This window comes from Larimichthys crocea, chromosome XXI (genome assembly GCF_000972845.2).
Source record: "Larimichthys crocea isolate SSNF chromosome XXI, L_crocea_2.0, whole genome shotgun sequence".
NCBI lineage: Eukaryota > Metazoa > Chordata > Actinopteri > Sciaenidae > Larimichthys > Larimichthys crocea.
In genome coordinates, this window is record NC_040031.1 from 12,999,561 (window position 1) to 13,024,860 (window position 25,300).

General features: G+C 42.2%; 1 protein-coding gene across 13 annotated transcripts in view; it reads right to left on the bottom strand.

Annotated features, from left to right (window-relative positions):
- The window catches only part of nrcamb (neuronal cell adhesion molecule b), a 43,379-nt gene that overhangs the window by 11,991 nt on the left and 6,088 nt on the right, over window positions 1-25,300 (bottom strand). For 6 of the 13 annotated variants that reach the window (XM_019272668.2, XM_010739030.3, XM_019272662.2 and 3 more), the window contains exons 3-18: window positions 9,851-10,027; window positions 8,862-8,873; window positions 8,182-8,287; window positions 7,299-7,492; window positions 6,810-6,932; window positions 5,840-6,010; window positions 5,272-5,328; window positions 3,780-3,891; window positions 3,472-3,656; window positions 3,141-3,275; window positions 2,642-2,785; window positions 2,426-2,537; window positions 2,170-2,336; window positions 1,280-1,430; window positions 954-1,078; window positions 615-644 (exon numbers count right to left, since the gene is read on the bottom strand). In XM_019272668.2, the coding sequence (XP_019128213.2) occupies window positions 615-644; window positions 954-1,078; window positions 1,280-1,430; window positions 2,170-2,336; window positions 2,426-2,537; window positions 2,642-2,785; window positions 3,141-3,275; window positions 3,472-3,656; window positions 3,780-3,891; window positions 5,272-5,328; window positions 5,840-6,010; window positions 6,810-6,932; window positions 7,299-7,492; window positions 8,182-8,287; window positions 8,862-8,873; window positions 9,851-9,935 (1,909 nt within the window). In that variant the 5' untranslated portion in view covers window positions 9,936-10,027. The remainder of the gene's footprint in view (window positions 1-614; window positions 645-953; window positions 1,079-1,279; window positions 1,431-2,169; window positions 2,337-2,425; window positions 2,538-2,641; window positions 2,786-3,140; window positions 3,276-3,471; window positions 3,657-3,779; window positions 3,892-5,271; window positions 5,329-5,839; window positions 6,011-6,809; window positions 6,933-7,298; window positions 7,493-8,181; window positions 8,288-8,861; window positions 8,874-9,850; window positions 10,028-25,300) is intronic. The other 7 variants (XM_019272664.2, XM_019272667.2, XM_019272663.2 and 4 more) reach the window with 5 other exon arrangements.

Sequence of the window (25,300 nt, forward strand, 5' to 3'; positions counted from 1 at the left end):
GCACGCCTTTGAGTCACTCCGCTATTTCTTTAAGTTTTCCATTCGACGACGTTTGCCAGATGATTCACATGCAGCCGCTGCGTCATGCATATGAAACGACTGATGCTCAGCTGAGCATCTTCTGTAATCACTCTGCATGAAATAGTCTCAGGCTCAGTAGAGAGAGGCCAAATTGAAGCTCATGTTTAGAAATTGTAATGATAAGAGTGGAACGCATGCTTGGAATAAATGAGTGATGAGGAAATTGTTTATTTGATGCAGATCCCAAGTGGTGCAATGGGGAGACGTCTGCTTTACAAATTCACTTTGCATTCGAGTGTCAGCGCTTCCCCGTTCCCCCGAACATTTGCATCAGCGGTGTAGCACATTTAACTCAACACGTTTTAGCAAAAACATACAAGAACTTATGCAAAAAACACCTTCGAGACAAAACACATAAATGCGTGGGGTAGGTCAAAATAAAAAGACAAAAAAAAATAAAGAAATAAATGCTGATCGTTAAAAAAAAAAATTTCAGGCCACAACATGCTTCACTTAACAGAGACATCCAACAACAAAAAACAAGCCCATGTCAGCGGAGCACATCCGGGAGCTCATGTGTGCCGCAGGTTTACCGGAGACGACAGCTGGTGTTGGCGTGGCCTCTGCCAGGTAGGAGGGCGGGGGTGAAATAGGGAGTTTATCGGTCAGTCGGTCGGAAAAAAATAAAGAAGATTATTTAGCTCACAATCAAATATTCATGGTGCTGACACGATAGCTGACTGATTCCGCTTCGGCCCTCCTAAGTAAAACCCTACGGCAATTAACCTTGAAGAGCTGAAAGGCAATTATGCTGTGTGAGTTAATGGTCAGATTCACTTCTCTGGGAAGACCTGGGAGAGACAGAGACTTTAATAATTTCTGAGTTTGTTTTATGAGTGAGAGAAATTGAGCTCCTGCAAAGCTAAACTTACCAACAACAGTGAGCTTAGCCGTGGCTGAAACGGAGTCCAGAGTGGTGTTCCTGAGGCATCTGTACTCTCCCGCATCGTTCTCGGTCACATCAGTGATAGTGAGGCTGTCGGACTCAATGATAAATCTGGAAAACAAAGCATTAATACAGACAGTTCAGCACTACCCGATTCTATCAAATCCAGAAGAATAAGCATCCAAGCCAGGACAAGAAATCCACATTAATAAAGAAAACACATCTATACAAATTCGGTAAAGATTAGATTAGATACTGGCTAGATCCAATTAAACAAATACAGACACAGGGTTAACTTAAGACAGCTCTGACCTCTTATCGTCTTCAGGCAGTTCTCCTTCGTCTTTGTACCAGATCATGTTGGGAATGAGTGAGGGGTCGTGTTTCACCTTACAGTCAAACACCACAGACGTGCCACTCTGGACCACTTTGTATTCTGGCAGCGTCAGGATTCGGGTGGGCTCTGATGGGAGGAGGACAAGAAGGTTAGGTTACGTTTTGAATTAGTCAAATCAAGGGGGTCACTAGTGTGACCAAATACTCCAAATACTCTAAAAACACTGTTTAAAATAGGACTTGACTTCAAAGGTTAGTGTTTGGGTCGCAGCTATTATTTTTTAGCAACGGAAAAAGCATTTTATTCTTTTATGTTGATGAAATGTTAAAAGACACTGATAAAAGCTTACTACGATAAATGTTACACCAAAGATTATGACATAGACGTCCTATCTAAATAACAGGAGAAATGCAACTTCTGATCTTTTAACTTATATTTTATTTTAACTTATATAACCTCTGTCCTCTATATCACTGACTTTCATGCACGATGTACGATTGCAATTTTCTCTCAATGTTTACATGAAGCTCACTGTTGTCATGTATGCTTTGATCAAGCTGCCATGTCAAAATGTGTTAGCAGACACTTTAGTGAATGCAAATTAAATCCAGACAAAGATTATTATGAGGTGATTATTTTACTTAAAGGTCCGGTGTATAATTACCTAAAAATAAAAATTATGTCATGAGGTTCCCCTACATGCTTAGAAAATGCAAACTCACTGTTAGAAACCACTAAATCCTGCACACAGGACCTTAGTCTAAGTCTAATCTGTTCAAGGAACACAGACACCATAACACACAGTGTGTGTAACAGTACTATGTGTGTTATAATATTAGTATCGTCAGTGCAGAAATACTCTCACCTTTGACTTCCAGGTAGATTTGATTCTCACTAATACCAAACTTGTTTCTGGCTACACAGGTGTATTTGGCACTATTCTGGGCTTGAGCTATTGGAATCTCCAAAGTCCCGTTGTCATGAAAGATGTAAGGGTCTCCCTCCAGGATGCTGGACCGACTGTCTTTGTACCTGAGACAGGCGAGAGGCGACTGCTTTGAGCTTTTGAAAAAAAACACATTACGACACAGCGTTCTGTTTTAAAAAGTTCATTAACTCACCATTGAATTTTAGGGATGGGTGACCCAAAGGAAGCGCAGTCTATCAGGGCTCTGTGGTTTTTGATGACCTGGTAGACTTTGTTGGCTGATGTCAGCACTCTGGGTGGCTCCGCTGCAGTGACGCAGCAATTATTTCCATGTTATTACTCTCGAGGAATCAATGTTAATTGAAAACAGAAGATTCTTATACAAATGGATCTCTTGAAATGAACTTACAGAGCACATTGACGAAGGCGTTGGACAGGAGGTAGCCGTAGTCATTAGAGACATTACACTGGTAGACGGCGCTGGATCCAGTCTGCACATCAGTGAAGATAATGGTGTCATCCTCCACCTTTCTGCTGACATCCTTAGGGGAATCTGTTCGTGGATTACATGTTTGAATTCTGGTTAAATCTTGTAGAGAGCAATCGTGCTGTCTTTCTGGGGTCTTGGTTGCCAAACAGATAAATTAATGTATGCATCCAACATGTAGGACTGAGCATAAAGCCTTAATACCTCAAAATGTGTCCTTAGCATGGATTACTAAGAACTTAAATCTGGCATTGATATCAAATATCAACCTGGTAGGGGTGAAAAGTGCTATGTAGTACAGAGGTATGTACAAATATATAATTTAAAAACACAAATCAGGTCTCAAATAATAAAATTAAACAATGCTGCCAAGTCTGGGAAATGTCTTTTCTAAGCAGTCAAAGGAACAGGTTGCACTTACTCTCTATACTCTCTCCATTCATAGTCCAGGTAATGGAGGGCTTGGGTATGCCATTTGCCCTGCAGGTCAGCACGCCATTCTCTCCCGGAGCCAGAACAAGGTTCCTGGGAGTGCCACTGATCCAATATGGAGCAGCTGAAAATAGAATAGAAGACAGCGCGGCACGAGGCCGGAAAATTAATCACTGAACAAACTGCCCTGTTGGCATCTGTGCATAAATCAATTATGAGATGAAGAGAGCATGAAGAGGCAGGAAGAAGGAGTGACCGCGCTGCCACATGCTGACTGAATGGCCTGATGGGGTGCTGCACGTCTCATCACACGGACACACCTTTGACCATGACGTGGATGGTGTGGTGCACTGAGCCAAGTTGATTCCTGGCGGTGCAGCGGTAATCTCCCGCGTCTGACTCGGACACGTTCACAATACGAAGGGTCCTCTGGTAGTGCAGGAAGGATGTGCGCTTGGCTGGCAGATCGCCGCTCACTTTGGTCCAGGAGACTTCAGGGGTGGGTCTGGAATCAAAGCGAGACAGAGAAGGAGAGAGGGGAAGGAGACAAAGAGTGATGATGACACTTGAGCAGGCGGACACTTGAGGCTTTCGGCACTGTAAAGAAAAGGCGGATTCTTTCACTTACAGTCCTTCGGCAATACACTCCATCTCCAGCACCTGTCCTCTCAACACAGTCTTGGAACTGGAGGGACCAGATGGGATGAGGAAAGATGGCCTCCTCTCATCAGCTGGTTCTTCTATAGTTACACACATACACACAAATCCAAACAGAAAATTACTTCCATATTTTATTTTACTTTATTTCCTTACGTTATCTGAACACTTGCTGTTATAAAACTGTTTATATTTCATGTTGTACAATTTAAAAAATTTTGCCTCAGGGATATACACTAAACATTTATTATATCATAAGGGCATGCGTGCTATTCTTCTGTTGTTTTAAAGATGTTGATTTTCTTGGTACATACCATTTTCTAATAAACATAAACATAAAAAAACTGAAAAACTATTATAAACTGTCCCTCACATTCACAACCCTTTCTTCGCTGTGGTATAATGAAACCACTCTTCTACAATGGGTCTGCAATGCACAGGCACTACGCCACTTCATTACAGACCACACTTCTCATGTTTTATTGTTGCAAATGCAAATTGAGTAGCCACGTTATCTTTTATTGCACTGCTTTCTGCGGGTGCTTATCGTCAATTAACTGCCCTCTGGGGTTACACTGAAGACTAAAATGAACTAAAATAAACCTAATATAGAAAATGTGCTTTTTTTTCTACTAGACTGCTAAAGATGTAATCAGCTAAACTACTAATAAAATATCCAAACTAAATGTTTATGACGACGATTATGATGATGATGGTAACTTAACAACCTGGCATGTGAGCAGTTTCGTGAGAATCAAACTGCTCGCATTGTTCAGACAAAGAGACAAATCAGACAAAGAGGAATAAAGTGAGATGAAAATTGATTGGTGGTAGATTGGAGAGATTAAAAACTAGGAGCGCTCTGAAATTAGAGAGAGTGAGTGACTTTGAAAATGAAAGATTGAAGCTGACTGCTTGACAGAGGACTTTGAAAATGAAAGATTGAAGCTGACTGCTTGACAGAGGAAAGGCACAGAAAAAGGAGAATATACTTTAGTGTGTTCAAATAATAATAATAATATTTTTTAAATTAAAATGTCGTTAAAATGTTGTTTTCACACCTCGAAACTGTACAGATGTTGATACATGTGGAAAGTCTATACAATCAGCTCAGTCGATATTGGAATCAGCATGCAGTGCTAGTTTAATTCAGGAGGAAGTGAATAGTTATCAAAAGGTTTTTGATTGGACAGAGCAGGAGTGACAGAGGGATAGACAATTACCGTCTTGGATTTAGGGGTTAGTGTTAGTGGGTAGCAGCTAGATTTGTTGCTCTATGTTGAGGGGTAAACACTAGAGGGTGCCAGATCTTACCCATAAATGAATCAGAGAGATTGTGAGAAAGCCTTGGGTTGTCGGGTTGAAGGGTTGGTGTTAGTGGGTAAAAAGCTAGTAGATTTTGGAGCTCTAGGTTTGGGGAGGAGGAGGGGGGGGCTAAAACACTAGAGGGTGCCACAACTCACCACTAAATAAATCAGTGTCATTGTAAAAAGCTGCCATTGTGTCATTGATTGCATCCACTGTAACACAAAAGGAAAATCAAACATGCCACAAGGTGAAATCATCAAAAATAAATAAAAAATCAAACAAAACATGTGTTGACAATGAGAGTGTCGAGAACAAAAACATCAAATGATTCAAAAAACCGAAATGATTGCAACTTTGTGGGAACAGCCTGTCGTCACGTCAACTGCTAAATGCTAGACTGAATGAGAGAAGTCTTTGTTGTCGGTGGAGAGTGTGTACACAGAGCGTCGCACAGAAGTGATATAATGAACGCCTGCCTGGCTGATAGTGCAGGGAGCCATCACAGCTCTGACAATATGTCTTTTCAGTGGGATGACGACTGCTGGCGTCTCTGAGGATGAAATCAGAGATAGGAAATGCTGTTTCCCTCCCACGCAGTCATGCGAGCAGCACACACTACTGTAAATGAGCTGCCTCTCATGCGGACTCGCACTCCAGTCATCTCTGCTATGCTGGTTCATTACAACTTTGTCTTCAACTTCACAAACACACAGTCAGACTTACTGTTGAGGACCTTGACGGTGATTGGTTGTTTCTGCTGGATGGTTTGTGTGTACGGGAAGCGGGCGTAGCAGATGTAGTCGTTCCTTGAATCCTCTCGGAGAACATTAGAGAAGTAAAGGTCTCCATTGAGCGACTGGGACACCCTGCTGCTCTGAGGCAGCCTCTGGAAGTCTGAAATGTACAGACAATGAAATACTTTGAAGTGTGCAGTGAACGTTGTAGTTAAAGACTGTGTGCTTGTGTGTTTGGTGGGTTCAAGAATGTGATGTTGCTGCTGACGAAGTTCAATCACCTCTTTTGTACTCGGCTGGAGTGAGACATCTAAACAATTATATCAAACCTCAGAGAAATTAAGATTAAGATTGTTAATTTATTCTTGACCTTGGCTGTTCTGGAGCTTTTAATTGTATCACATGATCTTCCCAAAACAGAGCAGAGCTGCCAAGTAGAGATAGAGATTACGATACGATACAGCTGAAAGCTCCCTGACAGCTACTAAATAGACCTTGTGGTGAGATTGTTTTGCTGACGCGAGTTCAACAATGAACTTTAAATCAGAACTTTTAAATTGATGAGAAGTTCAGCTCATAAAAAGAGCAGAAAGTGGAAAGTAAAGTAACATCTGCTGAGACTGATTGTCTCTTGTGATGAGAGAGAATATGGGTGAACCTTTTAAAAATCAACACATTTGATAAATCAAGTAATAATTCATTCATTCATTCTGATCTGACATTAAATACACAGAACAAAGGCTGAAAATTGTAGAGGCATAGTTGAATCTCTAAACACTCTAAACACGAGACCACATTTCCCATAAATCCCCATTTCTCTGCCATAAACACAACAGGTTTCAACAGTTAGTGTCTAAAAACATTACAAGGACACATATACTGTAAACAACAGCGGATTATAAAGTGTTAATGTGTGCGGCTAAAACGTCATCTGCCATGACATGACATGAGGTGCTCACAATTGTCCATCCAGAATATGATGGGAGGAGGCAGCCCGGCCGGGGGTCGACACGGCAGCACTAAAGACACTCCCTCCTGAACGACGATTGGCTTGATTTTCTCCTTTGACCACAAGGGGGACCCTGGAGTATTTGGAGAAGGATACACACATCAATGGATGAGGAGTCCCATAATTTGACATGAAATATGGGGTTGCTAATGGACTGTTGCTGACTCGATGACAGAGGTGATGAGGAAGGATGAAGGGAGTGATGCCTAACTGAATAATAATAGAAGGAGAAGGAGAAATACAAAAGGTTTTATCTGCTGTTACGTCCTGCAAAGTAAAACATGCTGCTTTCTACATGCAACCTTTACCTTTCTCGAGTGCTCTTAAGGTGGAAAGGGCTACTTAATTGTTAGAAGAAGAAGAAAAAAAAAGATATGAGATGTGATGTGCATAACATGAACATGGAAAGGACAGAAATGACAGAATGCACCGGACTTACTGGACTGTTGCACCACTATGTTGTTGGAAACGGCAGTTCCATGTTTGTTCCTCGCCGTGCACTGGTACACGCACTCGTAATGTTCGGCTTTGGCTCTGCTGATGTCCACCACCAGGGTCCCAGAGTGAGGCCTCATAGTCACGTTGGGGTCCTCATCAATGTCGAAGTGGGTCCCGTTTCTCGTCCAGGAGAAACTGAGGAACAAAAACCAGACCAGTGTCATAACAGCGCAGCTCATATCCGCTGATGACAAATTGTGTTATGATGGAGAGATAGCTTTATGTGTGTGTGTGTGTGTGTGTGTTCTGGTACTGCTATCCTTGTGAGGACTATGTTTTTGTTACAGCATTTTTACAAAGTGACATTCTGGCTAATCTTCACTCCAAAACACTATCTACTACACTAAACTATCTATTTGCCAGTCTTAATTTCTTCAAAATGGTGTTTGAAAGTTACATAAGAATTCATTTCGTGTTTTAGAGTTATGTTATGGTTGTAAAGGGTAAAGTGAAGCTTAAGGGCTAAGAAATGCATTTTGTCAATGAGGGTCCTCACAAGTATAGTACAATGTACATGTAAGTAGTACTGTAGTAGCAGTACAATATGCATGTATGTATGCACTGTATGTATGTTACAGTGAGATAGCTACGATCAGGCTCTGGCAAGGGCAGCATGTGCAGGAATAAGATGCCAGCTTTTTTATTTATAAAGTTTGAATAAACCTCAACTTTTCCCATCATATTTTAAACTATATTTTCTGGAGACTTGCTGTCAGCTGAAGCTTTAAGCTTTTGAATTTGACAGGTGGTTGAATCCACACCTGGAATATCTTTCTTAGTAGCAGCGTCATGAATACAAAATCACATTTCACACAGAGTCCTACCTGGGATGAGGCTTCCCCTTCGCGTCGCAGTGGATTATAATGTTCTCTCGTGGGTCGATGATGTAATCCTTGGGGGATTGGTGAGTTATGGTCGGCGGCTGCGGCACTAAAGGCGATCAGAAAGAAGGTGATATTCAATCATGACCTTTACTGCATAACTAAGCCTTTTGCTGTTGCTGTATTGACCACACCAGCAGACATTACCGATCACATGCAGACTTACCAAACGGCTGTTTGCTGACGGACACAAAAAGCTCTTACAGCATGTGCAACGACGAAAAAAAAAGCATGCTGAACGCTCAGGTACATTTCATTTTATTGTAATGATCCAATGCTTAATGTATTCCTGTCAGTGCTCAGGAGTTAACTAATGGACTATGACAAAACAAATGATATGAGAACTCATGCTGTTTGCAATATTGCTTCATGGAAAAAAAATATTCTACGACTGCAGCAACACACAGAACCAAACAAGCTAAAAAAAAAAAAAAAGAAACGAAGGAATCAATGCATGCAATGAACAGTCCACTCCAAATCACACTCTGCATTTAAAAAACAAAAAAACAAGCAGATTGTAACACAAAAATATTTTAAAAAAAAGATCACATAAAACCTTTAATGCACAACAAAACACTGCTAGCACAACCTCTGCAGTGAATGCACACTGGTTTGAGACTTACATCCTTCCAGAACTTTAGAGTTTTTCCAAGAATCAGCAAACAAGAAAGACAATTGGTGACAGTAAAGAGAACCAGGCATTAGTGGAGAAAAATATCTTCCTGCTTTATCTCTGCTGCAAACATGGTTTGAACAAAACAGGTTCCCAATTGAGAAATGACAGCCTCATGTGATCAACAGCTCCGAACAAACAATATGTAGAAGATGTTTTTGGCCTGGCTGTGGTGTTGGAGGCCATGTAGAAGATGTTTTTGGCCTGGCTGTGGTGTTGGAGGCCAGGCAAGAATTTTGATGATTTAATAAAATTATCAAACAGTTGCTTGTTCCGCTTTCCAAATGTGTTGATTTAATGTTTTATATCTCATTTTTATATATATAATCATATATAAAATGGATAAAATGATGATAAAACTGAATAAAAACTGCTATTTTTAAAAAAAGTAATAAATTAAATACAGCACATGACCTCCTCCTGTTTGTTTGATAAATATGAAGCTACCTCAGGCAGCTTGTTGACCTACCACAGCACAATGACTGAAAACAGGGGAAAACAGCCTGGCCTGTCTACACCTCTAAAGATCTTATATCTCATTTGTTTAATGCTTTATATAAATAAAGGGTAAAGGATTATGCACTCAACAATTTCTTGTCTTTAACTCACAAAAAACGTATCAATCACGTTCGTTTAAAATGCCAGAAAATAGTGAAAAGCACAGCTAGAATTTGTCTGAGCTTGAAGTTAAAGTATATATTAAAATTAGTTGTTTGGTCCCAATAACATATGATAAACAAATGCAGCAAAGCTATTTAATAGGCTGCAACTATCAAATCAATAAAATGGTAATTCTGCTTGATGCCCCAATAAACTTTCTGTCAATCAACTTATTGATGAATTGACTCCTCAGCCTCACATAAAACAGACCCCTGACATTAGGAACTTTTACACTCTCGGATATAAATACGCTGTGTCGTGTATGATCTGTTGTCTTACGGTCTAGTGGGACCTCCAACGCGGTGGCGAGGTGTCCTAGTAATAGCACCAGCAGTGCTGCGTCCATCCTCCTCCACTCCATCATCGGTGTGTGACGCAAAGGTCTGCCCCGAAAAACAGCGACGCCCCGGCTTCTCCGCTCAGTCACGCCGTCTGAGGACACGTGCACGTTCACGACTGAAGGGAGGGAAAAACAGAAAGAGGGAGACGGCGTCAGAGATAAGAGGATAGAGGCAGGAGCAGAGATTACTGGGTTGAATAGCACATCCAGTTACTGCGGACATCAATCATAATACTGAGTTTGTTCTATTTTGTGTTCATCAGCTGGTGAGAGAGAGAGAACGAGAGAATGGGAGAGAGACAGACACATATAGCTCTGGCCACAGATCGATGTTAGTTGCCATGCAGTGCAGTTTGCTGGGAGCTATCTTTTTGATCTAGTGCACTCCAATACGGGCCGACGGGGCCCACATGGGCTCATTTTGCTCGGCTAATCACCGCCGTGGCCACGATGCCATTAGGCTTCTCTGCCATATCGATCACATCAGCCAGTAGATGACATGCCAAGGGACAAGACATGGGGACACTGGCTTTACTTTCCATTTGGCTCGCAGCTTTATCAGTTTGATTGACTGACCGACTGACTGATTGAGCCAGAAGCGAACCGATCACCACTGAGGTCAGATTTCAGACGCTGAGCCATCATTCTTTCATGAGATTGTTGTCGTGGGAAACGACATCACGTGTGATTAGGCGGACCTTAGATCTCTGACATCTTAGTAGATACCGCTCAATGTGGACAGATGGCACAAGTTCAACAGGGTGTTCAGGTTCAAGTGAGGTGGCTTGTTTACAGATTTGGAAAAAAAAAAAAAAAACTGGTGCAAGGCTAATTGGCCATTGATTAACTGTTAATTAAGTGAGGATTCTCTTTTGTTACACGATATGACCTAATTAGGCGTCCGTCACAACTGTGAATACACCAGAGAGCAAAACAGAAATGCATGTACTGTACTGAAGATGGTTTTAAATCTTTGTCTTGTTGCCAGGCAGCTCAGTGAGAACATATCACACCTTCATCCAACCAGAAGCAATTATTTATTGAGACAGCTAAAAAATAAACGACAGCGAAATGCAAATGTTGTTATAATCACTGTCAAGGTCGAACCGGTCTGACACAATAACTTATTCATACTCATATTCATCTCCATGATTCAGCCCTGTTGAAATGATCAGTGTCATTCGGTATTTTCATAAAAATGAGCTTGCAAATGATGAAACAGAACTTACAAAGAGTCGTTTCCTGTCTCTTAACAACTGCAGCCTGACCTGGTTTTATCTCGCTCTTCCTGCCCGTCTTACCCAAGGCATCCGCTGGCACGGTATTAAAATGTCACAGCTTAATTTGGAGCTCAGGCAGACTAATTTGCTGCGTTATCAGAAAAGCACACTATCAAATTTGGGATATTAATACCCGTTACTGTATGACAGAATCAAATCAAGCCTGTCATACGTGTACTCCTTCTCTCTCCTGCCTGTGGGTGTGGGTCGGGTCAGGGCTGCAGATGAAGTGGTGGAAGCTGTGCCTGGGACCAGAGGCTAGTCAGCCAAGCAGTCAGACCCTGGCCTGGTCCACCTTGGGGAGTTGATGTATTTGTTAGTGCTGCCCTACAGTCATGATTCAGTACCGGTCCCAGAGCCTGTATGTCTGGTAGCATGGGAAGAGACCAAGGCTAACGTTTGCTGCCCCGAGCTTCCATTACACCTCTCTGGGGAAACTCTGTATTATTCGCCTAGGGCAGCCAATCACACTGCTGTGGACACCATCAGGCAGCTCTGGCTTGGGATTTGACATAAAAAGATCCAAGGGTGGGGGGGGCTGATTTCATCAAGCTCATTTGGAGGCTGCAGGCAGGGGTGCTGAATTGTACAGAGCAGAAAACCTGCAACAGACTTTAGCCGTCAGTGTTTATTTTCCACTTGCTGTGTGTTAGAAATATAACAATAGTGCCAATTTAATTTCGTTAATGTAAAAACCTATTAAGATCACTATAATTTACAAAACAACATAAAACAGTGGCTGAACTTGGTCGTACACAGTCAAAGGGACAGGCTGTGACAAGCACGAGAATATATGTGTTAATTATACATTTTACGGTGAATCCCCGAAAGCCTGGTGATTCTTATCTGGAATGGAGCCAGGGCTTCAACCAGGATTCATTTCCCAATTTAATGAGGTGTAGCAGCTCAGCTCAAGCCGGTCTGCGTGTCCGCCTCTCTGTGTGCATACAGTATATGTGTGCCTGTATTCATCGTGTGCAATAATTATCCCTGTGAGCTGCAGTGATAAGGGGCCAAAACCTCACATCCCTCTCACAGTTGGAAGACAGTGGAAACCCAAAGTGGGGCTCTTAAAATGAGGAACCAGCCACGAGGGCCAGAAACTACTAACATCCACTGTCTGAACAGTGATTAAACATCCAGACAGATTTCAAATAAAGCAGTGGAGCATGTTCCTGATTCTATAGCCTTCACTTTACCGATGTGCCATGAGGCAAAAAGCTTGTATAATGAGTATATTTTGAGCATTAGCCTAAGGTAGCTCCGCATCCCGAAGAAGAAACGGTTCAAAGCACATTTATCATTTGAATATAGAAGCCTATGAGAGGACACGCAATCACAAAACATCCATCACAACTGTTGAACCTTCTTATGCATCTCATGCAGACAGAACTGGAGAAGCCAATGTAAATAAAGCTCACTTTCAGCGCAGACTGCTGAGGCCGAGATAAAAACACAGGACTGTTTGTGAGTGCTTTGCCAAAAGCTGTCAGGCGGCTGATAAAAATCGAACAGGAAATGGTCTGTTAGAAAGAAACATGACAGGTTGGTAAGGACACTTCCAGCAAGGAATTTTAGATATTTTTCAAAATAGATGAGGCTAAGAGGATAATAAACTGAGCTCCTGTCTCACTTAGAAAACTCAATACAAAACTACTAAAAGCACTGATGACAGCTGCCGGGGTACTTAGAGGACGAGACCAGTAATTTGCTAAGTTTTAGCTCCAAAAAAATGCATTAATTGATTTTATTTGGACTACTTTGGAGCAGTGGAAACAAACTGTAAGCACACTTACATATTTTCACCTCTTAAGTTGATACGGTGAACATGTTAGTCAACAGTAGCTTATTTACACATCCAGGACACATGGAGCATCATTAGTATTCATGAATAGTCATGTTTGTGCTCACCCGATGACTATCACGACAATATTTACTCCTCCTTTAAGCTTTCCACCAACTCCTGAGGGAAATACCTGGCTCTTTAGCTGATAAACGCTCAACTATGTTTACCAGAAAGTAATTGTGTCTGCCTGCTGTTTGGTTCTGGGCAGGCGGGGTACAGTGACCTTCATTGCTGGAAACATCTACCTGCTGTGGAATGATGATTGAACCCGAAACAATAATGTTGTGGGCTCTAAAAACAAAACAAAACAATGAGCTGAAAGATGCTAAAACGCTTCATAGAGCTGAAGGGAACGGCAAAGTCAGGTCGTTTTGCATTTGACTTTCTCTCTCTGGCTAATTACTGATCTTTGTTCCAGCGCACAATCAGCGCTCATGCTTTGTTATCTGACGATGACTTTAATTTTTCACATTTCAGTGGCTTCAAAACGAGTGGGCGTGGCTTCAGCACAATCAGCGGACACGCCTCCACAGTCCTGGAGCTGAGGATACTTCTCATTTTTATCCGTTTTTGACACCTAATTTCATAAACTTGTCGTTATTTTTTAATCATCAAACTTTGGCGGGTGATTAATAACACTTTCTTTGTTGGTCTGACAAACTCAGAACACATATGTATTCTTACTTTACAACGGATTTAAGTTTACAGAACCGCTGACGGATCACATAAGTCTGCCAAATGATTTCTCTCCATCTCAGAAAGTATCCCATGGCTGCCCGGCACAACACAAACAACACAGTTTGCAAGATGGTTAGCCGTGGTGATTTGTGTTAAATGAACTAAATCATGCAAAACCACTCTTTAAGAACCTTTAAATTCCACAACACAACCGAGTTGTGTTTGTAAAAATGTCAGCAAAGTGAAAGGCTGCGATGTTAATTACTGTCTACAACTGCAGAAGACCACCTTCAATCAGGACTTGCTTTTCTCTCTGTTCATTCTGTCCTTGGAGAAAACACTCAGCACTTGTGTAACAGCTGCATTGAGCTGTCTGGCCGCTCATTCAGCCAGCCTCTTCAATTACTCCATTGTCATTTTCCCATGGCCAGCTACTTGAAAATCCCAAAACTAATTGGTTTTGTGCACATGTCAGAGATGTAGCACGTACAGCGACGCGCATATACACATTCATGCAAGCGGGCTGCAGAACGTGAGGGTCAGGACATGTCTGAGCACACAGATGGAGCTGACAGGGGCACGAGCATTGAGAATTGAAGCACACCACACGGTGTAAATGAATAGCAGTCAGCGGGGAGAAAAGCCCGATTGAATTTGCCTTACAGCAACAGATAATACTACTCCATGTGCTTTATGCTAACTACTAGTGAAGATATTGCCATTGTGCCAAACAATAGTGATGCAATACTGCAACACTCACAGAGTCACCGTTGTTGCATCAGTACTGTACGGTTTTAGCATCCATGATGAAAGACAAGCCCTTCTCTCCCAAGCAACCTAATTAACTCCTATAATCAGTGCTATTGATGGTTCGTGCAATCACAGGTTTGTGAGCCTCGCCATGGCCTTAATGGAGCAGCAGGGATCCCCTACAGGCGGCTGAATGTGGGGGTATAATGATGAGAATGGCTCCACACTCAGGAAGGTGGTGATGAGAAAACGGATATGGTTGGAAGAGTTTATTTTTCCGAGGCTGTCGAGTGCACCCGCTGCAGTTCAGGATGCCACTGCGTGGAATTCAACCCATGGGCTGCGTGCCCATTTCCCTGTGCCATTAAACATCTATGGCGGAGCGGGAGGTCGCCTTGAAAGGCCCTGCTGTAGAAGTTAAACAAAGTTTGGAAAATCTAAATCATACGAGATTGGAATATGAAGTTATCACTCCTCTAAATAGTTCTCTGGAAGTCCATTTAAACAAAAGCTAAAAGGAACATTAAATTTGTTACATCTAGCAGCTGTCTCCACGAGCTTTGGATTCACAGCTAATGCAGTGGACAGGCATTAGCAGCGATATAAATTACAGCCCTAATGTATGAGGTTGAATGTTCAGTGGCTTTGACTAATACCTCTCACGGGCCTTTTATCTGCAGCTACAGGATCACAATGGAAATTCCGCGGGCCAGCTTCAGCATGCGTTTCCCATAATCTTCTCATTAGCTTTTATAATTGGGGGGGCCGTATGCAAATAATTGGTGTGGTTAACATATGAATTGGGGTCCTGTTGTTCAGGGAGACCCCGCGGCTCAAAAAAAAAAAAAACACAGCAGTCCTTTCATCTGCACTGTACAAAGCCGGACAATGAAGTGAGGATCTTCATTCATCCGCGCCACTGTAAACATGTTGTTTACGTTCTTCTTCTTTCTCTCTTGTTGGATGGATACTGCAAGCTAAAACTGATTTTGACCATCAACTTAAACCTTAGTTTGTTCTTGGAGGTTACACATTTTCAAGAGAAAGCATGTGGTACGAACTGGTGGGTTGTATTATGGGAAGTGCAGGCTCTTGAAGTTTGACCCAAAGTCTCCAACTCGATGAAAGCGCGATATTAAACTCTTGAGTAGTTTTTTAAAACTTCTTTCCTGGCTATCAATCGACCATTGCTCCTAATGCTAATGGCCATCTGCTACTAATACAACGTATCCGGCAATTTGTTTGGTACACCTCCTTTCACAGAACGCCACACATTGCCATTCAATAAGCTTCCTCCCCGTACACGCCAAAAACACTCCGGGATTCGCTCTCTGTCACCCTCTGCCTAAATGCTAATCACTGCCGGCGCCGGCACTTCTGAGAGGAGGCTCCTCTTTAGTATGCAGATGGAAGCGGCACCACTAGATGGGACGGCTGTGTTAAGGAGGAAATCTTTGCCTGTTCAACCTAAATGGAACCGAAAGGCGTTTTGCTTTCATCTCATCGTTGCAGATCAGCTAAATATGACATGCAGTTGGCGAGTCATGTCCTCACATTATACCGGCACTCTCATAGAGAGTATTCTCGGATGGATGGGTGCATGAGGCCCTCTTTCTTTCGCCTTAGGATAATTGCTGGTGGTAAATTGGAAGTCTTTCAACCTTTTGCACTACCTTACAATGTAGCAAAAGCTATAAATCATTAGTTAACAAAGTAGCAGTGGCAGCAAGGTGCCAAAAGTTAAGTCCCCAAAGTGCATTTGTACACTTGTCTGATTCCTGACTTGTACAGTAACTCATTACTGGAGAATTAAGCGAGTGGAGGCACTTTTAAAAAGCATTCATTAAAATGAGATCAGGAGGGGAAGCAGCAACAGGCTGAACGAGCAACCGTGGATCTGAACTTGACCTTTATTTGATTCCTAATCCCCACACTGTAATTACTCCTTAAACGAGGACGTTTCATGTGTATATGTGAATTTATATTGGCCAAGTGCATCCTCCTTGTTTATGTATACACAAAGACTATGGGTCAACATAGGACATTTGAGATGGAGCTTAACTATGCTTGGCCTGCCATATGAGTGTGTTATGGTTAAGGCCATTCATATGCTGAGCAGAGGTTCATTATCATGAGCAAATGCAGGAGAGTGGGAGGAATGCATTCTTACTGGCTTCCTGAATGGCTAAAAGGACTCTTAAAATCCTCTGCATACAATGTCAAGACACACTTTAGCTGTTTTTATGATGAAGTAATCATCATAAAACCAATCTGCTGTGGGAAGACAAACAAATCCTTTGAGGCAGCGGACAGAAACACCCATTCAAACGTAGAATCAGAGACAAATACTGTTTTTAAAGTTACGTGATGTAATCCATAAGCCTCATAGTCTGGCAAAAGCAGGAAAATGTTCTATAGCTAAATATAGGGACACTCGATACACTTTTCAGCAGTAGAGCCACTCAAAACTGTACTCCAACGGGGCACTCTGTATCCATGGCAATCCCCTTGTGATCTCAGATCTCCATGCTGGTAAAAAGATGTCAACCCTCTCATCAAATCACAGACATATGGGGGGGAAAAACAGGACAAAGAGGCCTCAGACCTATTTGTCATCTCATAAGTAACCTTGGAGAAACACTGTACGCTTGACATCTGCTCTACCCTAAAAAACATCTCAGTCTCCTCTGAGCTCAACAAAAGAGGTATGATTAGAATCTCAGTTTGCCATCGTGTCCGCACCGGCTTTCTCCACATGTGAAGGATCTCTCAAGATGGGGCCAATATGTGGAGTTTACTTTAAGCTTAGGGAGGGGGGGGCAAGCCAGCGGAGGAAATGTTCACCTCAAACACAAAAAAACTGGCAGCCGGGATGTTTTGCCGGGCCAGAGTAACAAAAGGAAACAAGAAACAGTGTCTACATATGATCGCTTAGAGTCAACAGTTAATGCAACCAGGCCTTTCTGGAAAAGCACTACTGTATATAAACACTCTTCTAGTGAATTTGAATTGTGCTGATACAGTACTGGTCATTTAGACCAATCGCTGCCTAGTCTGTGCTTTGTATGGTACCATTCAGTCCAGCAAAATCTGCAGACAACATCAGATAACAAAGCCCGAACGCTGACTGTGCTCTGGAACAATGTATTAGCACTGTGTGTCACCAGAACATGTAATTTGCCAGTGAGTAAGTAGCAGGTGGACAGAGGCAGTGATGTGTAGACTTATCGAGGACAATCTTCTCCGTCCGGAGGCCATGTCGGAGCTCATAATCAGACTAAACAGCGTGGTGGAATTTATCCAGAGTGTGAAAAGGGATTCAGAGAAAGAAAAGAAAGAAAACGACATTTTTAATTATGCAGTTAAAAAAAAAGGTATATATGGGAATGAATAGAGATATAAAATATGCTGAAACAAGACTAAACCTCTAAAGTCCACTGGTCACGGCTCTCTGACTACTGCCTGTGACACCTTATACCCCTTTCCCCAGGAGTGTTTTAAAAGTGGAGCATTTTGCCTCCAAACTTGCTCAGATTTAGCCATTTATGTGCTTCTACTGCGAGTAAGAAGGCTACATGGTTCAAGTTATTTCTCTTTTGTCTTACAATAAGGAGTGTGCAGGGGGTGCTGTTCATGTGTCTGCCTTCTGGCCAGCTTGATCTGCTCTGTGCAACATATTTTTTGACAGATGCTACAACCAGCCGCCGGAGCACGGCCGCTTCTGAAATGCGCTGCGACGCCTCTGGTGAAATCACAATCAGCCGCAATCAGCTCCGCGGCACAGCCACAACACAGGGAACAAGGGTTTAGAGTCTACGGCCGTGTTTTTTCATTGTGATTCCTCAAATATTTCCAACCAACACTAGCATTGTTAAAAAAAGAGCAAACTGGCTTGCGGTTGTCTACCGAAATCTACCCACAACATCAGCTAAGACGTCTGACTGTGTGCTGGAACAATCTGTTACCAGAACCTGCAATTTACAAGTGATAAAGTAGCGATGAGAAAATCCCTGGCAGGTGGACAGAGGCAGCAAGGTCTAGTGTTATTGAGTGCCACCTCTAGATTCACAGAGCACCACAATAGGCTTCTCGGGCTGCTCCCCTCCCTTCTCCTCCACCGGCCCCTTCCACTCTACCCCACCTGTGTCTGTGAAAGGTCAGCGCAGAGGAGGGTCCTCACCCCCTCCCTGAACCCACAGCTCCCACTCCACAATCAGTCCCAACACTGGAGCCCAGTGCCAGGAAACTCAATCAAAGAGGGGCTTCAGAGGGCTCTAGACCTCTCAAAACCCTCCATTGTCTCCAGTAGGCTTCCCCACACCGCGGCTGGTCTATATGTAACACTGTAAGAGGAGTTGCTCATTACTGCCCTTCCCCGGTTCCACTTTGTCTCTTTTGTGCAGCTGACAGAAGAATCCAGTTGCCCAGGCGGGCCAATAAAAGAGAGTGCAGTTACATAAAAAAAAAAGAAAGAAAGAGAGAGAGAAAATTAGAAAGAGGACTCATTCGGAGGACACATGTTGCATGTGTTAGTGCAGAGTATTCACATTGATATTGACGTTTTGATGTAAAATACACGTGTAACGCATAAACGTGTCACCTGTTACCATTTATTGGCTTCTGTTTAAAACCTGCCATTCACCCAACAAGTTAGAGAGTATTGACTGATAGACACACCACATCACAATGTGTGTGAATGTCAGAGCAATCCATTATCACATAAAGGAAGCACTATGTCGTTGCCCCCTCTCTCTCTGTCTCTCTCTCTCTCTCGCAGCCCCTCCTCAGCTCTATTCAGATACAGCAGGTGAATACAAATCATTTCCCCTTCGCTGCTCTCTAAAAGGACTCACCATCCAATTTCAGACATAGAAGACACAAACAATAGCCCTTTCAAAGTGTGAGAAAATCAAATCATGGCTCTTTTTTTTTAAATGAAAGACACAATCTGCAGTTAAACCTTGCTAAATGCTAAATAAGTCCTGAAAAACAGAGTTATAATGGAAGATGCTGCACGTAAGTGAAACAGGTCGGGCAGAGAAACTAAACTAAAGAAGAATTAGTTTACCAGGCGTGAACAAAAGAGTGTTCAATCTTTTATTGTTGACAAAATTGTCATATATATTTCTGCTTTCGAATATAGATTTTTATTCCATTTTACTCATGTCTTCGTAGTGGAAAAGCAATTATTTCCGACAAATATTTTTTTCATCACAGCTTTTACTGACACATTAATACACTATAAAAGAGAGAAACAGAGCAGAGAGAAGCTTGATGAATGACTCAAAATGATTGATTAGCTGAAGTGTTGGCGATTAGTGCAGCAGCAGTGAACGCCAAAAAGTTAGTGTTTGATAAAAGTTGCACTAACTTTGAGAATAGTTTAGTTTTTTCTAATGTTACTTCTAATTTTTCATCATAGACAAAATAGTATGTCCATATATTTATCATCATAGTTTTTGTTGACAATATTAAATGTATATCTTGCTTGATAAATGACTTAATTTCCCAATAATATTTAAATAACTGGTGATAAATAGTCTATCAGTGCGTTCACTGATGCTTGATGGTTTTGGTTTCGTGATTCTCATCACTCACTCTAACCTTTTGGTGTATCAAAACTGAATCACATAATATTAACTATAAAAAAAAAATACGCCACAACTCATGCGGTTATGCTGCTTAATGTGAAAATAATGTGTGTGCCAGCAGCGCTGATCCAAACACTTTTCTTTTCAGCCAAGTCTCAATGAGCTTTGATTACACTGGCTTGAGCTATGGCCACTCTATTTCACGAGTCGGGTTTTCATATGCTAAACTCAACAAACAACTCAGGGGCAGTGAACAATTCATCAAAGATAGCCTTGTGTCAACTCCTCTGACTGTATTTGAACTGAAGAGGGGCACTGTGAATTTTCATTTGAAATCTTCCCCATTCAAAAACCAAAAAAAAAAGGAATTTGATCTAATTAAGTTCTGAGCCTGAGAAACTTGTGATATTTTACCAAAAATTAGAGCGATAACATCTCCCTTATGCGAATAGATGTGCTCTTTGTCAGGACGTAATTGGGCGACCACATTTTATTAGAAGTACTCTTTTTTTTTTTTGGGTGAAATGAAAGAAATAATTGTAAGGATTAAAGACTACAACGGGAAAGCCCCTAGTGGTGACTGAATGACGGCGACTGTTGGCGCATCACTAAGGCTCAGTGTTGACATGTTTCTATCTGTCTCATGGGTCTGGATGACTGAAATGTCGTCTAATGAGTATTAATGATGCAAATAAAGGATTTAGGGATTTAGCTTTCTCATAAGAGAGCTCCCTTTGCACGTTGTGCAACACTCACTTTACAAATTTAGTAAAGACGTGACATGAAAACACGGCAGAGAGTCAGAAAAAAAAAAAAGTTTCCAGGTGTTATAGCTTAAGAGAGTTTCCCTATTACATCTATCATTTGGAGAGTCTGAGTGCGTTTCGAGTGGGTTCCGTGTTTTACCCAGTGGGCGTCGCAGCTCAGACAAACAGTGCTCCATCCTTACAGATCGTCTGGCCCCATCAGAAATAATGGCCCCCGAATAGAAGAGTTCCATCAGCCCTCATTCGTCAAATGGAGATTCCGGAGGAAACATTGCTCCCATTTAACAATAACAGTCAGCCCGGCTTCCGCTGACAGCCTCTGTCCTGTGTCTGTGTTTGACGGCATGAGACCGGTGGCTAATGCAAGAGAAGTGTGTGTTGAGTGTTGGATAATGACTGGGTGAGGCTTTAGTGGAGTTTTTCTGACCGCGTCCATCGCTCACAGCGCAGGTACAGGCGAAAAAAGGTCGGCGCTTGGGGGGGTCGAGCACTACAAGTTGAGTGTGACCGGCCTCTGGGGAAGGACACGAGAGGGTGTTTCAGCCTCCAGGGTCAAACATGACAGATGAATGAATTACTGCCATTACATATAATGGTATAGTATCTCACCCTCCACTGCATACACATTAAGAATGAATAAAGACATTTTATGGTCACCTACAGGAAGCATAAATGGTGTATTTCAAACGCATATATAGTCAGTATGTATATAGCTTGGTGTTTCTCTGTTTCTCTTTCTCAGAAGGTACGGAGAGAGATTTCTCATTAGAATTGGTTGAGATGCAGGTGAGCGAGGGGTTACATCTAAATTCAGCCATTTGTATTCCACCACAACACCCGGAGAGCCGCGCTGTTTATATTGATGAGCTGATAGACTTGGCCTTGGACCAGGACCCATGCCTAACAGTCACATAAATCATTTGGATTCTTAGAGGGGCCCCTTCGAACAGATAGATCCCACCAGCTTAAGGCGTCGCGAGGACAATCTTCTCTGTTCCCGAAGCTACATTAACATTCAGATATCAGACTAAACAGACCGCTGGCATTTATCCACAGTGTGAAGAAGGATTCAGCGGCGTATCAAAACAAAAAAGATGAAACGAAAAAAAAAAAGGCCTGTGATCATGCAGTGGCAATGTAGTGTGGACAATAACAACATTAAGATAGTTGGCAGATTTGGAAGCATACTATAAAATGGGCTCTATTTCCTTTACTGACTCTCTGTCTAAATAAAGAAAAGGACTACCTACTCCATCCTCTCAGGCCAGTCAAGTATTCTGTCTGAACTTTTTTTTTTTCCTGTAGCTCCAGTGAGAAATCCAGTCCAAATCCTTGAGAAAAAAAATCAGTAACATCTTTAAAATAAGAAAAAAAATAACTCGCCGATCATTTTGCGGAAAGAAGTATGCTTATTGACTTTCCCGCTGACAGTAAAATTGAAAAAATTGATACCACTCTCGTGTCTGTACTCTAAAAACAGAGCTGGAGCCAGGACATGATTAGTTTAGCTTTAAAGGCTGGATGCAGGGGGGGGAAACAGATAGAAATAGCTCCAGCATATAAGTGACTGATGATAACCAACTTTTTTTAACACAAACAGAATATATCATGTTAATGACTAAGCTTTAGAGGCGCTACAGGAGAAATATGTTACCTTTGGCTAGGCGTTTCCTAATGCTTTCAGTCTTAATGTTAGTTTATTCATACAAAAGACTAAATGTAAGATAAGTTAATCTAAGATGAGCTAAATTAAGCTGCTGGCTTCAGTTTCTTATTCAGCCTGTAGAATTGAGAGAGGTATCAATCATCTAAATGTCAGTAAGACAGCCAATAAATGTGTTTTCCTAAATGTCGAACAAAGAACTGTCACCGAATAATTAAACTCCCTACATGGCAAATCATTGGATGGAAAATTCAACATTCAACTTGAACAGTGCTACAACAAAAAGGAAACCCTTCAAAGCTGGATCAGATAATTGCAGTCCGGCGAGGACGTGAAGGTAGAACAAGGCCTAGAGGAAGGTTGTGCAGGTGAAGGAAGGTGAAAGAAGCTGGGAAAATAAAAATAAATGGAGATGCAGAGCCAGATATAGAACTAGCGTCTCCTCAGACTATCCAGGCCTGTCTGCTGAGCAATTTGTGACTCAGTTGTGCATGAAGACGATTTTCTCCACAACTCTGGAAGACAGAGGAGAGCAGAAGCCCCTCAGGAGAGGCCTCACCAACCTCTTTCACATCACCCAGTCTCTTTCTTCCCTCGTCGTCTTTGTATCCATCTATTCATCTATTTGTTTATTCATGTCCTTCTTCCTGACACTCTTGCTGTGTCTCTCAGCACCTCCCGGTCTCTGCTTCTCATACAGACACTGACAAACCCACGCAAACACATCCACTCGAGCACATCCACACATGGCCTCTTTCACACGCACAGTACAGCGTCTCTTAAAAACACAACATGTGCAGACACAGTGTTGACACAGAGAACCGTCAGAGAGAATTGTCAAGCGTGTATCAAAGAGACACCTTAGAAATATCTTGACGCGTTCATCTGAAACGACGTAAGCTTGGAGCAGCCGGGGGCTCTCCGTGAGTTTGTGAATCCCCTCACTCATCTGCAGCTCTTCTGATCTCAGAGCTGCTGCTGCTGCTGTGTAATATAGCGAGAAAGCTACTGCTTCAAAACGACGATTATACGGTTTGTGTACACTGGCATTTCTGGAAAGGAGGTTATTTGTGAGACAGTCAGGTGGGTCACAGTCCAGTCCATTCAAAACTAACTACTCAGCTGGAGTGGCTCTGTACCGTGCAGCCAGAAAGTATTAAGACACAGACACGTTTTGTTTGGATGAGCTTTGGATTTGAAGAAACAATAACTATGAGGATGAAGGACTAAATCTATGCTTTAATTTGAAGGCGTTTCCCTCCACATCACATCAACAACAGTATTAAGAATGAACAGAGCCTGAGTGACATCACCCGTAGGGTTTGAAAGCACTGTTTTGAAGATGAAAATGGCATTGGCCGTCGCCATGTTGGATGTACTGCTTCTTCGCCCTCCCAGTTAATTTCGGACATGGATCATCGGCCGATCTGAGGCGGGCCACATGACGCCTGGGTGCTCAAATAAGCTATTTGTAACTGTGCTTACCTGTCAATCAAGCAGCAACGCTCTTAAATTCTCTGAACATATTTATTTCTGATGTGAAGTTTGGCATTTTAATGCAGGCGCTCATGGAGGCTGACTCACATCTGTAGCCTGTCTCAAGCAGCCGCTCAATGAATTACAGTTTTTAGCATCAACTTCATTTCCCAGCTACGCTTAATTTGAACACTGTTCTCACCAGTTGCTAGAGAGAAGTCAAACAGGGTAAGAAACAGGAGTAGTCAGAGGATCACACAGGTCTAAACAAACCCTTAGGTTAGCCAATGTGAGATGACTGCACAAACTGTCGTGTTGTAAACACTGACCTTCTCTGTAGAAATGTTGGGAGTGATCCTGAATCCCAGTAATTGCTTTCGTAAGCACTATTGACATAAATGATAAATGACCCAATTTGTAATTAACCGGACTGCAAACCTGTACCTTCGTAGTGTTTTGAGGGCATTTATTTTACTTTATTAGAAATCTGACAGTGAAGAGATGACAGGAAATGAAGAGCCAAGAGCGATGGAATAACGTACAGCAAAGAAAGATCCCAAGCCGGACTTGTGGTATGTGGTCTTCCTCCATCTTCCTCGAGGCTATATACTGGCCTTTTTTCCCTCTTGTCATATTTAATATTTGGTTGCAAACGCTTTGCAGAAAATGGCCGGACTCTACAATCTACAGATATTAGCAGACGGTTGGCATCTTCCCTGACGTAGGTCTGCCAGGCCTGTACTGCAGCCATCTGCACTTCTCGCTTGTTTCGGGGGCTTCTTGCCTTCACTTTGGTCTTCAGAGAGTGCAACACATGACGAGTTGGCCCTTAGCTGACTGATTTAGACAATCAATAGTTTGGCCATAAAACACCTGGGTTGCATTTTTCTGGATGTTGCAGCACTCTAGGCGTCCTACTGTTTATCCAATATACAATATGCACCCAACAGAGGTGCAAACACAAATGACTCAGCACTTTAACCTCATAGTCACATTTTCATTTCAAATCCGATGCGTCGGAGTCAAATGGAAATCGCATCAATTCACAAATACTTCCTGACTGCACAGTATATGAAAAGACTTGATTATGTATTTCTGTCACACTCATGTAGAGGTTACAATATTATAGCGATGAAGAAGAAGCACAGCTCTGTCATATCTTTTTCCCACCATCCCCCCATTTGGCATTAAAACGCATAAACACAAACAATAACACCACACACTCTGACGACCACGTGAGAGAAACCGGTGAAAGACAGCACCATCGACGTAAACAGAAACCTCTGCGGCCTTCCATTGAAGAGCCTGGGACCTGAATGCCACCACTCACAATGGACG